The 14,211-nt window shown below is 59.6% G+C and overlaps 1 protein-coding gene across 2 annotated transcripts in view; it reads right to left on the bottom strand.

The window, feature by feature from the left end:
* The window catches only part of AGRN (agrin), a 34,685-nt gene extending 21,423 nt beyond the window's left edge, over positions 1-13,262 (bottom strand). The window contains exons 1-2 of one of the 2 annotated variants that reach the window (XM_066270752.1): positions 12,394-13,262; positions 9,934-10,195 (exon numbers count right to left, since the gene is read on the bottom strand). In XM_066270752.1, coding sequence (XP_066126849.1) covers positions 9,934-10,195; positions 12,394-12,600 — 469 coding nt within the window. In that variant the 5' untranslated portion in view covers positions 12,601-13,262. The remainder of the gene's footprint in view (positions 1-9,933; positions 10,196-12,393) is intronic. The other variant, XM_066270753.1, reaches the window with a different exon arrangement.
* Between the last annotated feature and the right edge of the window lie 949 nt (positions 13,263-14,211).

Genomic DNA, 14,211 nt, shown 5'->3' on the forward strand with positions numbered 1-14,211 from the left:
ACCGTCCTGATCCTAGCAATGTAAAAGTATGTGTCTTTCCATGTCCCCCTTTATCCAGTACCAGAGATCTCCCCCACTTTGCTTTCTCTCACCCCCTTAATCTACCACAGTAGATTCCGTGTACCCTCCTCTATGTCTCCTCCCTTAATTCTAATGTATAAAGTAAGCTGTAAAACTACTACTTTCCAGAGCACTTTCTCAGTCTGTTGATTTTGCTTCCTGGTAATTATTTTCAGTTTGACTCAAATAAACTCATAAAAATTCTTACAGGTTTGGATGTTTCTTACATTGACAAACCATAGTCTCAAGCAGAAGGTCCTTCTTCTTGGGGCCAGGTTGTACCCCCGCCCCATCCCAGTACCCTTCCAGACCAGTTCCCTCCAATGGCCACTGACCAACTCCCCACCCTAGCTGAAAAAACATGAACTGCACCCCTGCCCATCCCCCCAACTCAGTCACAGCCATCCTATCCCACTCATAGTCACACTCACATGCTCACAGACACTGCACTCAGCCCTTGGGAGGGGTATCTGCATTTTCTGTCCACAGGTATCTTATCAGCCAAATTGCTGTTGCCACGGCCACCAGTGCCACCTGGTCTCTCTTAGACCTCATCGCAGTCCATCTTGAGAAAGAGCACTGACTCAAGCTTGCACAGGCAATAGTGTCACCTGCGTGCATGCACACCGGGCACCTCACACACATATTCACCTCCATGCAACATAAGAGAGTAACCCAGCTCCCTGGAGTTCCTCTCCCAAAATCTGGGGGCTCCTCTGCCCTGGCCCTGGAGCAGACCCTTTAGGAGCCACCCCCGTCCCACTCTCTGCCCTCTGCAATGGCAGCACCACAGGGTACCAACAGCCTCCAGCTGGACCACCTCCCCAAGGTCATTCCACCCTACCAGGTATCCAGCTGCCTACAAACAGGCCCTGGAGTCCTACCCTGGTCACTCCATCCTGGTCAGGTGGGCTCTTCCACATACACGGCCAAACTTCCTCAGCCAGGCAGCCACCTGGCAGCCAGCACCCTGTCTGCCAGGTCCAGCTCGCTTGACAACTCTCCATCCCTCAGCAGGCACACTAGTCCCACATCCCCCACGGGGTCAGCTCTCCCGTCAGGGTCCTCCAGCACCCACAGCAGAGGTCTTCAAACCTTTTGGAGCCCAGAACCTGAGGTTCTAATAAAACCTTGCAGGAAAAGCCAATGACCAAAGTGGTTCCACCACCCCATGCCATGATGGACCCAGAGCAACAACCCATCAAGCCACCTGGAGACCCTGGCCAGTGGCTGCCTCACTCATCTCAGGGGGACCTCCCATGCCTGCTCACCTCACGTGACCTGGCACAGCCCACACCACATTGATAGTGCCTGTGGCTCCCTGAGCACCACCCTGGACTTGGACTACCCAGGACAGAGTCTGACTTTTAATCTCAGGGCACGGCTTGGCCCACAGCCCAGGCAGTCACACACTTTCCCATTTGCTTCTCACTGCAGCCCGCCCCTCCTCAGGACTGGGTCCACATCTCAAACTGCAGGTGATGCCCAGAGCCCACCAGGCAAATGTGCACAGGGGCCCCGTCTGCTGCTGCCACTGCAACTGGGGACATCATGGGGGACTTTGCTGGGAGGCAGGGGAAGGAACCACAGCGTGAGAGGGGTAGGCCTAGGGATCTAGCCAGGTTGGGGCTGGCAGGGGAGGCATCCCCCAGGCAGAGACCCTAAGATCTGCCGTCGATGGGCTGGCCAACCAGCCAACACTGGGGTGGAGCTTAGGGCCTATGTGCCTGGCCTGGGGAAAAGGGAACAGGCAGGCAGCCTGGTCCCTCCCAGCCCCAGTCCCAGTCTGAGCCCCCCACAGGGGCTGGCGTCCTTTAGAGACAAAGGGCCATTGAGGCCCCAGACCCAGCTGGGGGAAGGGAACTCAGGCTACCAGAGCTATTTTGGGATCTTTAGACTCAAAATCATTTAGCCCTGACCAGCCCAGGCAGGCTTATGCCCCAAGAAGGAACAGAAGACACTCTGAGCCAAGAATTAGCCCCCAGATCACTGGGCCTACACACAGCAACGTGAAACTACACACATGTACACACTCAGTGTTCCAGGTGTCACACAGGCACACACATACACATGCACGCACTCAAGCTTGCACAGGCAATAGTGTCACCTGCGTGCATGCACACTAGGCACCTCACACACATATTCACCTCCATGCAACATAAAGCTTGTTCCTCATCCACACAACACATGTACAGTACATGCACGTACACATACGGAAGCTCTGATTGGGTACAATTAGGTACTACTTTGGCCCAGAAAGGGAAGGTGGGGGATAGGGTCTGGAGAGGAAGAGTCCAGCCTACTAGCAATCTGCTGGCCCCTTTCTCATGCAGATGACCCTTGGCTCAATCCGGATAGACTGGGGCCCAGCAACTTCCGAAAGGGTAGGGTGGGGGCGGGGCAGAGCCGCTCTACCCGCACTCCGCACATGCACATGCGCACTGCTAATAGAACACCAGTCACAGGTGTCTGGCTGCCTTGGTGGGGGAGGGGAACAAGCCAGAGCAGAACAGCCCCTCCCTAACCCCGCCCCATCCTGGTGTCCGGTCTCAGGCTGTGGCAGTCCCCTCCCCCAGATTTAGCAGACAATTGGCGTCTCATAGCAGGACGTCCCTGCTGGACCCAGGCCAGCTTCTGGTAAGGAGGTGGCCTCCAGCCCAGGCCCCAGATCACAGCCACAGGTGAGGCCAGGAAGTGCCCACCTACCTGGGCACCAGGTAGGACCCGCACTTCTGCCTTAGCTTGCACTGCAGGGTCTTGGGATTAAATGAGTTTGGAGAAGGGGCTCAGCAGGGCTGGCTCATAGGGCTGGATGCTCGGAAGGCAGATGCTGACCCAGTGGCCTCATCACCCCTCCTTTCCTCATTACTCAGCACAGTTTATTCCTCATCTGTGCACAGGATCCCTCCCAACCCAGATTGTTTGAGCTCCTCCCCTGCGGGAGGTGTGTCTGGAGTCCGATCAGCTTTCTGCACTCTGGAGGTTACACTGTGGCACCGAGGGTCTGAGGGGTGATATCTGCAGAGACCAGAAATGATAGGGATAGGGGTTTGCACACAACTAGAGGAAGAGCCCTTGGACAGGCAACAACAAAGGCCCAGGTGAGAACAAGCTCAGGAGGCTGCAGGAGGCCAGGAGGAACCAGTGTGGTGAAGACCCAGGGTGACAGCAAGGAGTCAGGCAGGCCCTCAGGCCTGGGGAGCACAGGGGAAGGGAGTCTGGACACTTGCCAGGACACAGAGCACAACCACTAGGGGGCACCTGTGGAACAAAGGTGGGGGAGAGTAGGCAGAAGGAGAAAAGGAAGGGGTGAGGTAAGCTGACCTACGCCTCTGTTCCTGTCTCCAGGACAGCCAGGAGCCCACCAGGTCCTACATGTCTCCAGGAAGGAAAGAGAAAGGTAGGGGAGCCAGGGAGGTGCCCAGGTGTGGTCAGTGAGTCAGTGGTGAGTCAGGAGGCCCTGTGGTCCTGCTAAGGACCCAGCTGTGTTGAGCTGGGCACCACAAGAGGCAAAGAGGGATACACGACCCAGGACCAAGGTGTGAGTGGAAGGCCATGGGAGTGCTTCATCGCACTGGGTGGGTGTCAGGATGAAGAGGCATGGCAAGCCCTGACTGGTTGGCTCAGGGGTAGAGCATTGGCCTGGCGTGTGGAAGTCCCGGGTTCGATTCCCGGCCAGGGCACACAGAAGTGTCCATTTACTTCTCCACCCTTCCTCTCTCCTTTCTCTGTTTCTCTCTTCCCCTCCCGCAGCCAAGGCTCCACTGGAGCAAAGTTGGCCTGGGCGCTGAGGACAGCTCCATGGCCCATGGCTCCATGGCCTCCGCCTCAGGCGCTAGAATGGCTCCAACTGCAATGGAGCAATGGCCCAGATGGGCAGAGCATGGACCCCTAGTGGGCATTCTGGGTGGATCCTGGTTGGGCGCATGCGGGAGTCTGTCTCTCTGCCTCCTTGCTTCTCACTTGAGAGAGAGAGAGGGAAAAAAAGAGGCATGGCAGACAGATACAGGGAACAAAGGAGCAGGAAGACAGAAACTCAGAGAAGACAGAGCTGGAGAGATGATAAGACAGATGGCCTGACCTGTGGGGGCACAGTGCATAGCGTGTTGACCTGGAAGTTCAAAGCCCTGGTCTTGCTGGGTCAGGGCACATATGAGATGCAACTATGAGTTGATGCTTCCCACCCCTCCCCCCACTCCCTGCCTTTTTCTCTATCTCTCTCTCCTCTCTCTAAAATCAATATATAAAAATCTGAAAAAAGAAAAGAAAAAGAAAGAAAAGAAAAGACAGGTGCAGAACAGGGAGATTCTGAAGGCCTCCAGGGTACAGATGGGAAGTGCTCAGGAGACCAGCAGTGAAGGTGACAGGTGCCAGTTGGCAGGTGGAAGGCTGTGGCTCAGAGGGGTGATTGGCTCGGTTCCTATCTAGGGGTTATGGCAGTGGACTGTGGGTTTCTAGCCATTTCCCCTACACCAAGCCCTCAATAGCTTTCTCCCGCCCTATACCCTTCATCCAAGCTACAGTGATCGCCTACTGCTCACCTCATCCCACTGTCTTTCTGCCCAGAAAGCTTCTCGCCCTGCACCTTCGTGCCTGCCCACACACCTGGCCTCCTGGGAGGCACATCAGTGGCCCTTTGAGGATCTGCTGAGGGTGGTGGATGGACATGTGGATGAGGAAGGAAGCAATAAATGAATAAATGAACTAACATGCTGAGCCTCTCCCCTCCCCTGCAGGAAAAGAAGTAGGCCCACATCTCCTCCCCACTGGTGGTCAGGTAGGGCCACAGTCAGGCCCCCGTGTGCACCGGGGCCTCACATCTGTGGACAGAGGGACAGGTGTTACACAGCCACGCCAGGCTGCCTGCTTCTCCCAGGGCCCAAAGTGGGGTGACTGGAAGGAGCTACTGAGGGGAGGAGCAGGGAAGGCTCAGGCGACACAATCCCTAGGGGCCTGTGTCAAACTCAGGGTCTGGCAGGCACATGAGGGGACGCTGAAACCAAATGGCCCCCAGCGACTCATGTCTTCACGACAGCCCTTCGTCTCCAGCATTGAGAGGTGCAGGAGGAGGTGCCCGGCCCTTTGTCAGGCAAGGGACAGGGTTGAGGGCACAGTGAACGCTGGGGCAGCATGCAGGAGACGGGACAACTTACAGCAAGCAGAGGCTGGGACCCACAGAGGACAGAAACTAGAGCCCTGTGCCCAAGGGCTAGCACACAAGCAAAGGTCACCCCTTACCAGCCTGTTGTCAGAGCATCTGCAAGGACCCCTGACCCTCAACAGTAACCAGGGAAACCAAGGAAACCACCATGGCAGGGACCACAGGCCGCCTGCTGGGGCTCCAACCAGAATTCTCATGAGCACAGATCACTGCATCTGAGGCTGGGGATATATATGCAGACAAACAAACAGACACGTGCACACACACATGTGCAAGCCACATAGCTGGACAGAGAGCTCTCCCTCTCCATGCCTCTCTCCATGGGGGGGCAGTGGGGGAGTGGCTAGGAGGGGCCTCTTCCCCTTCCCAGGTCCAGCTGTCAGGAGCCCCTGGCAGGGGGCCTTCCTCAGAGGAAGTTCTCAGGATCTGCTGGAGGGGGGAGGCCCCTTGGAGGGGAGCTTCCTGTCCTATTGCAGACCTAGATCACCTCTTCCTAGATCCCAGCCACAGCCTGGGCTCTAACATGAGGCCCAGTGCAGATCACAGGGGGGCATGGTTCTCCCCTCAGCTGAGCTGCGTCACTGGGTAATTGTCACTGGGGTGCTGTCTCATTTCTCTGAGTAAGAGGTGGGCACTTCTATTGTCAAGTGCCACTACAGCACTGTGGTGACTGTGCCTACAGCCCCAGTGGCTTGTGTGGGGAGCCTTCCTCTATCCCAATGGTGAGGGAGTGCTAGGGCCAGGAGGGCAGGGCAGAAGGAAAATCCACCTCCCCCGCCAGGCCTCTGGGCAAGGTTGAACTTGGAGGGGGCAGCAGGCCTGGGTTCCACAGGTGGAAGCAAAAGACTGGGGAGGGTGGAACCTGTTTCTGCAGCTGTTTGCCACCCCCTGAGGGGATAGGGGGACTATCCCTCCAGGAAGGAAACAAAGCAGACAGGCTGGAGGAGGCTGGGCCGGCCTGACAGCCGTAGGGGATGGTAGATGACTCTGGCTAGACTCATGGCCCTGGGTCTGGGCTGGCTGCCCTCAGCACCTTCCCTGGGGCAGTCCCTGCACTTCCTGCCCCCAGGCCTTTGAGAAGTGTCAGGGCATGTATCCCCAGACCTAGGCGAGCTAGTAGACTTGCCACTTCCTTACCTGTGCAGCCTGGGTCCCAGCACCCAGAGACTACAAGGGCACAGGCAGGCCCCACCAGAATTGATCTGTCCAGCACCCATGTGACAGAGGGAGGGAGAGAGGAGGGCAATTTCAAAACAAATTTTTTCCCATTTCCAGTCTGCAGGAAGAAGGGAGGCTGGGCTCTTCCCTGGGTGGGGTGCGAGGGGTGAGGTGGGGAGTATGGAAAAAGCCCAGAGCTGTTCCACCAGCTCAGCCCAAAGGGAAGCAATGAGATCGCAAGGCCCTGCTGTCCCCGTGAACACATGCATGCCACCTGCCAGCACAAGAACCCAGGTGGAGTCTAAGCCCACACAAGTCCAGTCCTGCGCCCTGGAAGCACCCATCTCTGACTTCCTATGAGGGACCCCAGGTGGGCGAGTACATCTCACCTGGGCACACTCCTCCGCCAGCCTTCCCCAGTCGCTGGAGGGAAGGAGCTAGGCGGGCAGGCAGCCTCCAGCCTGGACCTGCCACCTCCAGGCCCGGCCTGTAGGAGGGGCCAGAAAGGGCGCTGGGTGGGGTCTGGAGGGGGCAGGGTGAGAACCTACAGGACGGAGGGGGCAGGAGAGGGGCAGTAGAGGGAACCATGGACAGGAAGAAGCCACCTTCCACGTCAGCAAGGAGGAATGTGGAGGGGGTGGGACAGGCCAAGGAACTGTGAGGGGTGCAGAGGCTAAGTGCCAGACAGCAGAGGGAGCCAGCCTCAGCCTCAGCCCCAAGGGAGGCAGCCCAGAAACCTCCCCTGGCCATCTACCTGCCCCCGCACGATGGAGAGCCAGCTCCCAGGCCTGTAGGGCTCACACTCCTGCAGCCTGAGACATAGCACTGGCTCCTGAAGACCCTGGACAGCTGGCCCGGCCTGGGGGAGGGAAGGTATACTCAACATCAGGCTGGCCAGACTGGGCCAGCGAGTGTGGCTGCCAGGACCCTGGCTTCAGGGCTGGGCAGGGCCAGGCTGGGCCAGCGCCAGACTAACTTCGACCCTGTCCCTGTGCCAGGCCCGGCGGGGGCAAACAACACTTCCTTTCTCTGCTCCTGCCTCCTACTGGGGAGGGGAGGGCCCCAAGCTGCCCTGCCTGCCTTCAGCCAGCCTGTGTCCTCCTGGGGGCTTCAGGGGAGGCCCAGGACTAGCCTTCATGCGGTAGGAGTAGGCAGTGTGGTAGGAGTAAGTGAGCAGTGCCTAGACCAGAACAAAGTGGCCAAGAGCTGGAGGAGATGTCCACTCGGCTGCCAGCCTGGGCAGGCTCACAGTGCATGAGTGGCTGTCACTGGAAGAGGCTGGGCCACATCCCTAACAAAGTAGGGGGAAGTGGGTGTCTCCTTCCGGAAGAGGCCGTCCCAGAGCAGCAGGCCTCCCTCACCCAAAGGTGGCGCAGAGGGAGGGACACATACCTGTCTCAGTTATGCCAGGAATGTGGCTTCCCAGGTCAGGACTGGAGGAGGTGCCCTTCTAGGGGCTGGAGGCTGGGGAAGGGGCCCAACTAACAGAGCCAGGAAGACCCTCTAGGTCCTAAGAAACTGAGGAAGGCAGGTCCTCGCAGGGACCTGGTGTGCTGACAGCAGCAGGTGCCCCTTTAGTGCCTAAGCAGGGACGAGGAAGCGGTGGGCCAAGGACAGCACCCCAGCAGGCAGGCCAGGGAGGATGCATCCCTCCACCTTGGCCGCTCTGGGCCTTGCAGGGAGTGAGGTATGCTAGAGACAAGGTGCGACCTGGTGGTCTTGGGGTGACCTTCACAGACTTCAACCTGGGCCCTGAAGAGCCCCTGGGAGCACAATGAGGTCAGAGTCAGACAGGAAAGGGTCAGCTTATATCAAGCCCTGTTCCCCTCACTATGGTGAGGCCTGAGTTCCTGGAGAGCCTGGGGTGAAGTCCTAGGTGGGATCTGAGGTCCTCAATCTCCTACAGAACAGGAAGTGACCCGAGGCCCCTCCTTCCACCCACCCAGCCTGAGGAACACAGGCACAAAGTTGTCCCTTCCCAAGCCTGACCCCAGCTCCCGGGGAACTTGTCCCTCAGGCTTTGGGGCACTCAGGGGGTCACCCACATCTTACCCCAGGCTCTGTTATGCCCCTGTGATGTATCAACCCTGTCCAAGCGCCCAGCTCACCCACCTCAGCACCCTGGTCTGCTTCCAAAGCAGAGATCCATGTGGCTTAGTTCAAAACTCCAGCACCTTCCAGTGGGGCCCAAGATCAAGCTTGTCATTCTGGGCTCCTCCCCTCCCTGGCCCCTCCCAAGCCTTTTCCTTTCTCTTCATCTTCACAACCCCCCCCCCAAGACCCTCCTCCCTGGACCTACCTCAGGAGGGTCTGGTGGCCTCAGCCCCTCCTGGACGCTCACCCCATTGCTGCACACTGGCCTCTGGGTCCCAGCATCCACCCCAAGCTGGAGCTTGGGTCCTAGGCAGGCCCAAGGGTTGGCTGCCGTAGCAGTCAGCACAGTCGGTCAGTCTTGGCCGGGGGGCTCTCCCTGTGTACCTTCTTGTACAGCTGCCCCTCTGCCCAGCCTGGTGTGTTCAGAGATGGGGCTGGCGTGGCAATCTGGTGGAAAGGCCAGGCTGAGACTCCTCGGCTGAGCCAGTGTTGGGATGGGATGAGGGACACACAACACTATTGCCTGGCTTCCTTGTGTAATGCTGTGGCCAGGGACCCTGAGGCAGCCCCAGAAGCAGCTGACCAATCAGGACAAGACGCGATGGGACTCCCACCCCACTCCAGCCTGCCCTCCACCCCACACAGTCCTCCCCAGGCCAGATGAGTCCACCACCCAGGACCCCACAAAAACCAAGCAGCATCACAGCACTAAGTTAGATAGAAGGTGGGACTTCACTACAGACCAACAGAGCAAATCAGAGGAACAGGGTCACCCTTCCCAGGACAGGAAGTCACAGACCCCTCCTACTCCCCTGGGGAGGAAGCATTCTCTCACAGTCCCCCCCTCCCCGGGCATATATTCCAAGGCAGCCATGAGGGGATGGACAGGATGTGGGGACAGCGGCAACTCTTAAATTCTCCCTGCCACGTTCCCTAGCCAAGGATCTCAAACCCCAGCTGGGACTATCCTGGGGATAGCAGACAAGAACAAGTTCTTCACTTTGATAATGGAGTACCACACACCCTCAAACCCACAGAAATAACAGGCCTTGGAACACACAAGGGGGCAGCCCCCCAACCCATACTTCCCATCCACTGGGGTTTGCTCAACATCTGGGCCGCGTCTAGACAGATGTTTGGGCCTCTGTAGGAACATGAACAGCTGGTGTTCATTCACCTGGTCCCAGCCTTTCCCCTAGAAAAGGACCCTCCAGGAGATGCAGTGCCAGGGTGGGGGAGGGGAGGATAAGAGGAGGAGGCCCTGTGCAGGGCTGGGGACTTGCCTGGCTCTAAGACAAACGATGGTGGCATTGTGGGGGCTTGGGGGGAGAGAGCACTGCAAATGTCAGAGACTGGAGTTGACCTTGAGATGGCAGGCACAGCCAGGGAGCTAGGAAGGAGGTCAGACCATGAGACACAGAGTGCTCCAGCTACAACACACTCCCTCTGCCTTTACACACCTTCCACACAGTGCTCTACCTCCTCCAGGTTCCGCAGGGTGATGCGCATGAGGCTGGAGTTGAGCATCAGCTCGTTCTTGTGCGCTGGCCACAGGTATGGGGGCGCAGGGTTCACAAAGAAGATCCTCGTGTCCCCTGTGGACACCTGGTTGTCACAAATGAGGGGGTCTCCGAAGCCACCAATCACCACCTTGTTGCTGCCGTCCAGCAGGCTCTCCTGAATCACCACATCTTTGCCCTTCAAGTACCGCCAGACCCGAACCTGGAGTGGATGGGGGGCAGGAGTGATAGGTATCAGTGATCCTCTTTCCACTGGGAAGAGGGGACCACAGAGTCCAGAGGCAAACACCATCCTGGATGCCTGGACCTTTTCCTCCCTTTCCACCTCTGCTGCTCAGGCCAGATGTTCAGGGCAGACCTGGGAAGAGATATAAGGAGACCTTGGGTCAGCCCCCCAGGAGGATGCAGGGAAGCACACACAGGATGGATGCCACTGCCCACACGCGCATTGTACAGGAAGCTACAAGGTCTGTGAATATACTCCCTCTCCCAGGAAACAGCTCCCCACCCCAAGGTCTAACTGACCTCAACCACCCTGATTCCAATAATGTCTATGTCAGCTCAAGTTGCACATAGGAAGGGGACCTACTGGGCCTGGGTTGCTTGCCTTCCATGCCCAACTCTCCCCATCTGCTCTCGCACTACTCCAGGCCATCCTGAGTAGAGCCAGGAGCAACTAACATGGACGGTAGAATTTCAGGGCAACAGCCTCTGAGCTTAGGGCTCTGAGCCAACTGGGTTCCTTGCAGCCCTGTGGGTGGGCTAAAACACCCCCCCCCCAGGAGGTAAAAGACCACTCCTCCTGCCAGGCTCCTACAGTGAGTGTAGTCAAGGGAGCCTATGAACCACAAAATCAAGTTTGGGCAGCACAAGGCAGCCCCACCCTCCACAAGCTGCTCTTGGGGCCCTGAGGGTACCTGCTCTAACAAACTATGCCCTGGGATGCCCAGAGCCTGGGGAGCAGGGAGGGTCTCAGGAGCTGCAGCTGAACAACGTTGCCATCAAAGAAACAGGTCCACAGGATATGCACCCAGGGGACTTGAGCCCAGCACTCCCTGAGAAGAGGCCCCTTTCTTCAGGAGCTCTGGGGGGCCGGGGCTTCTGGAATGGGGGAATGAAAGACAATGGTGGCCAGTCCACCTTCCTACCTCCCCCTTGCTGGGAGCCTGGGGTCTGCAGCATCTGCAAGGAACCCCTCCATCCTCTAGTGGCCTGGGTGGATCCTTGTACAGCAGCCCTCTCCCTCCGACCTCCAGACACACAGTAGGCTCCAGAAGGACGGTAACCAGCAGGGGGAGGGCTGGGCAGCTTACATCGCCTCCCCCCACCCCAGCCACACCCAAGAGCAGCAGGGAGGAAGTCGGGAAAATCCTGCAGGGACCTGGCAAAGTGCCCCGAGGTGAAGGGGAGGGGGCCCAGCGGGGGATCCCAGCTGTAGCCCTCACAGGCCTATATGAAAGAAGCTGCCGCCCCTCCCCATCTCCAAGGAAGAGGAATGATCCGATTTCTGGCCCGGGAGATAGTTTTAGGGGTAGATGAGGGGGACAGGCCTGGGTGCCCTGAGCTCACCCTAGGAACGGATTGTGGTTTAAAACCGTCTTACCTATCCCAGGGGGCTGCCGGGTCACACTGAAGGAAAACCGGCAAGCGCCCCCACCCCTTCCCCAGGCAGAGGAAAATGCAGTTCTCCCAGGAGCGGATGGGGTACCTGCCCCTGCCCGCCCCCTCCCTTACACGCACTCTTGAGGCTCAGCAACGGTCCCGCCCACTTCTGCTCCTGCCCCCACAACCAGGCACTGCAGCACCCCCCACCAGGATCCCTGGGGTTGGGAAATTAGATGTGAACCCTCCTCTCTTGACCACCCCTCTCGCCCGGAAAAGGCCTCTGGGAGGGGGCGACAGCACTGGCCACAGGCGAAACCCCCACCTCCATTCCAAGCAGAAAGCGTCACCTCCCCTCGTCCCTTTTTCCTTTTCTTTGGCTGGTGGGCAGGGTGTGTGGTAGCCATACACTCTCCCTGGGGGGCAGCGCAGTTGTTTCTAATAGGGATTGGGCTTGGGGCGGAGAAGCAGATGTGATCGGGTCCCCCAGGCCTGGGGACCGCCAGGTGGGACTGCAGCGGCACCGCAGGAACTTTCCCTCCGGCGCTCGCGAGTTTTCCGGGACCCGGCGCCCCACCCGGGGGCTCGGCGGTCGCCAAGGGAGCGGGAGCAGGAGCTGCGGAGTGTCTGGGGCTCGTTCCCACGGTCTGGGGCGGGGGTCTCTGCGGGGCGGCGGGCATCGCGAAGGGAGGGCCTACAGGTTAGGGGCCAGGATTGCGGGGGAAGGGGCGCCCAGCAAGGATTCCAGGAGGGTTCGCAGGGGGCCTCAAGGCTCTGAGGGTCCCGGCGGGGGCCCACCTTGCACGAGTACGTGTGCTGCACTGGGTCCACGTTGAGGATCTCCTCCACTGTGCCCGTGAGCACCACGTTCGCCTCCTCCTCCCGCCGCTCCAGCGCGCGCTCCGGGCACGTCCCGTCTGCGCCGGGCAGGGCTCGCGCGGCCACCACAAGGACCAGCAGTAGTGGCTGCAGCGGGACCGGGCTGGACAGCCGCAGACTGGCCATGGCGCGGGCCGAAGACTGCAGAAGGCGGCCGGAGCAAGCGCGTGGGCCGGGCCGCGCCGGGGACCGGACTGGACAGGACGGGACGCAGCTCCCTGGAGGCAGTGGGAAAGCTGGCGGCGCGGAGGCGGGGCGGGGGCGGCACCTGGGGCAGCACCGCCCCCTTTCCGACACCGCCCCCCCCCGCCGGTACCGCCCCCGGCCCGCCCGGCTCCCGGCGACCTGCGCCGGCCCCGCGAACAAAGCGCCGGGACAGCGGCGCCGGGCGGAGGCCAGGCTGGAGGGAGGGGGCCGGACGGGTCGGGTCGAGATGGGTGGTGGCACTGGCAGGGCGGAGGGCGGCCCGGCCTAGGGGGCGGGGCGGCCTGGGTGCTCTCTTTGCTGCGGAGGCCCCCACGGACGCCCCTCCCCCGCCGGCATAGACATCTCCGCCCCCAGGAAATGCGGCTGAAATCGGGTTAATGCATAATCTGGAGGCGACGTGACGGGACTTCCAAGGGGCTGCAGGCTACACCGGGGTCGAAGCGGCGAGCGCTCCCCGGCCGCGGGAAGGGGCTGCCCGATCCCGGGACTCCGCCGCCTCTCGAGCGCTACAGAACTGCACTCCTCCCTCTGCGGGAGGAACGTGATTGGGGACCCCAGCCTCTAGCTCGAACTGGGGACGGGAGCTCCGCGGGACCGGGATGCCCAGCGGGTCCCTGAAAAGAGGCAGCTCCTGCAGGCCGCGCCCCCAGCTAGCTAGAACCAATGCGGACAAGGGGCTGCGGCGATTGGTCAGAACAGAGCGCAGACCCGCCCACCCCCAGTTCCCCGGGCAGCTCGGGCCTCACTGCAGGGTGGAGGGCTCCCCCTGCCGTCTAACTGCGGCAATCTCGGGTCAGCCGGGGGTGGCGGACGCTCAGCCACGCCCCCTTCCAGCACCCAGAAGCGCGCCTGGGCAGCCTGGCTAAGTACAGGTATATATATGGATAAACAGCAATTCAGCGCAAACAAATTAAGAGACTGGTCAAGCTGAAGATAGAGGGGAAAGGGAGGGGACCCCTTCTGTTCCTTCAGAGCTGGGTCTGAGGTGCACCCTAAACCAGTCACAGAGCTCGGAGCCAGAAGCTATTAATGCGGAGCAATATAGAGGCCTCTCTGGAGGACCCTACTTCTCCCAGACTGGTGAGGAGGTTCCGGAAAGGAGGGTGGCATCAAGGGTGTATGCTTACACTTGCTGAGTTGCAGTAAGATAAAGGGGTGAGAGTGAGGTCCAGGAAATGAGGCTGGAACCACGTATCTGTCATAGGCAAGGCAGACCCAGGACACCCACCCTCAGCCCAAATACAGACTCCCACAGACCAGAAAGGAGGCTTCTGGGTTTCTATTCAAATAAATCCCCATGAAGAGTCTGCAAGCTGCGGTCTGAGTGTCCCCAGAATCATGCACTTTTGGCCCAGAGAGATGTCTGTTCTGTCCACCCCCATCTCGCCTGTGTCCAAGGCTGACTCAGCCTGGTTCGCGTGGGCTCATTTGGGAAGCGGGGACAGGCGGAAGCATCTGGTGTGGAAGCACAGTAGCTTGTGCCAAGCTAGGTGCTCCCCACAAGTTCTTCCACACAGACAGCAGGAACCC

Source organism: Saccopteryx bilineata, chromosome 3 (genome assembly GCF_036850765.1).
Source record: "Saccopteryx bilineata isolate mSacBil1 chromosome 3, mSacBil1_pri_phased_curated, whole genome shotgun sequence".
Taxonomy (NCBI): Eukaryota; Metazoa; Chordata; class Mammalia; order Chiroptera; family Emballonuridae; genus Saccopteryx; species Saccopteryx bilineata.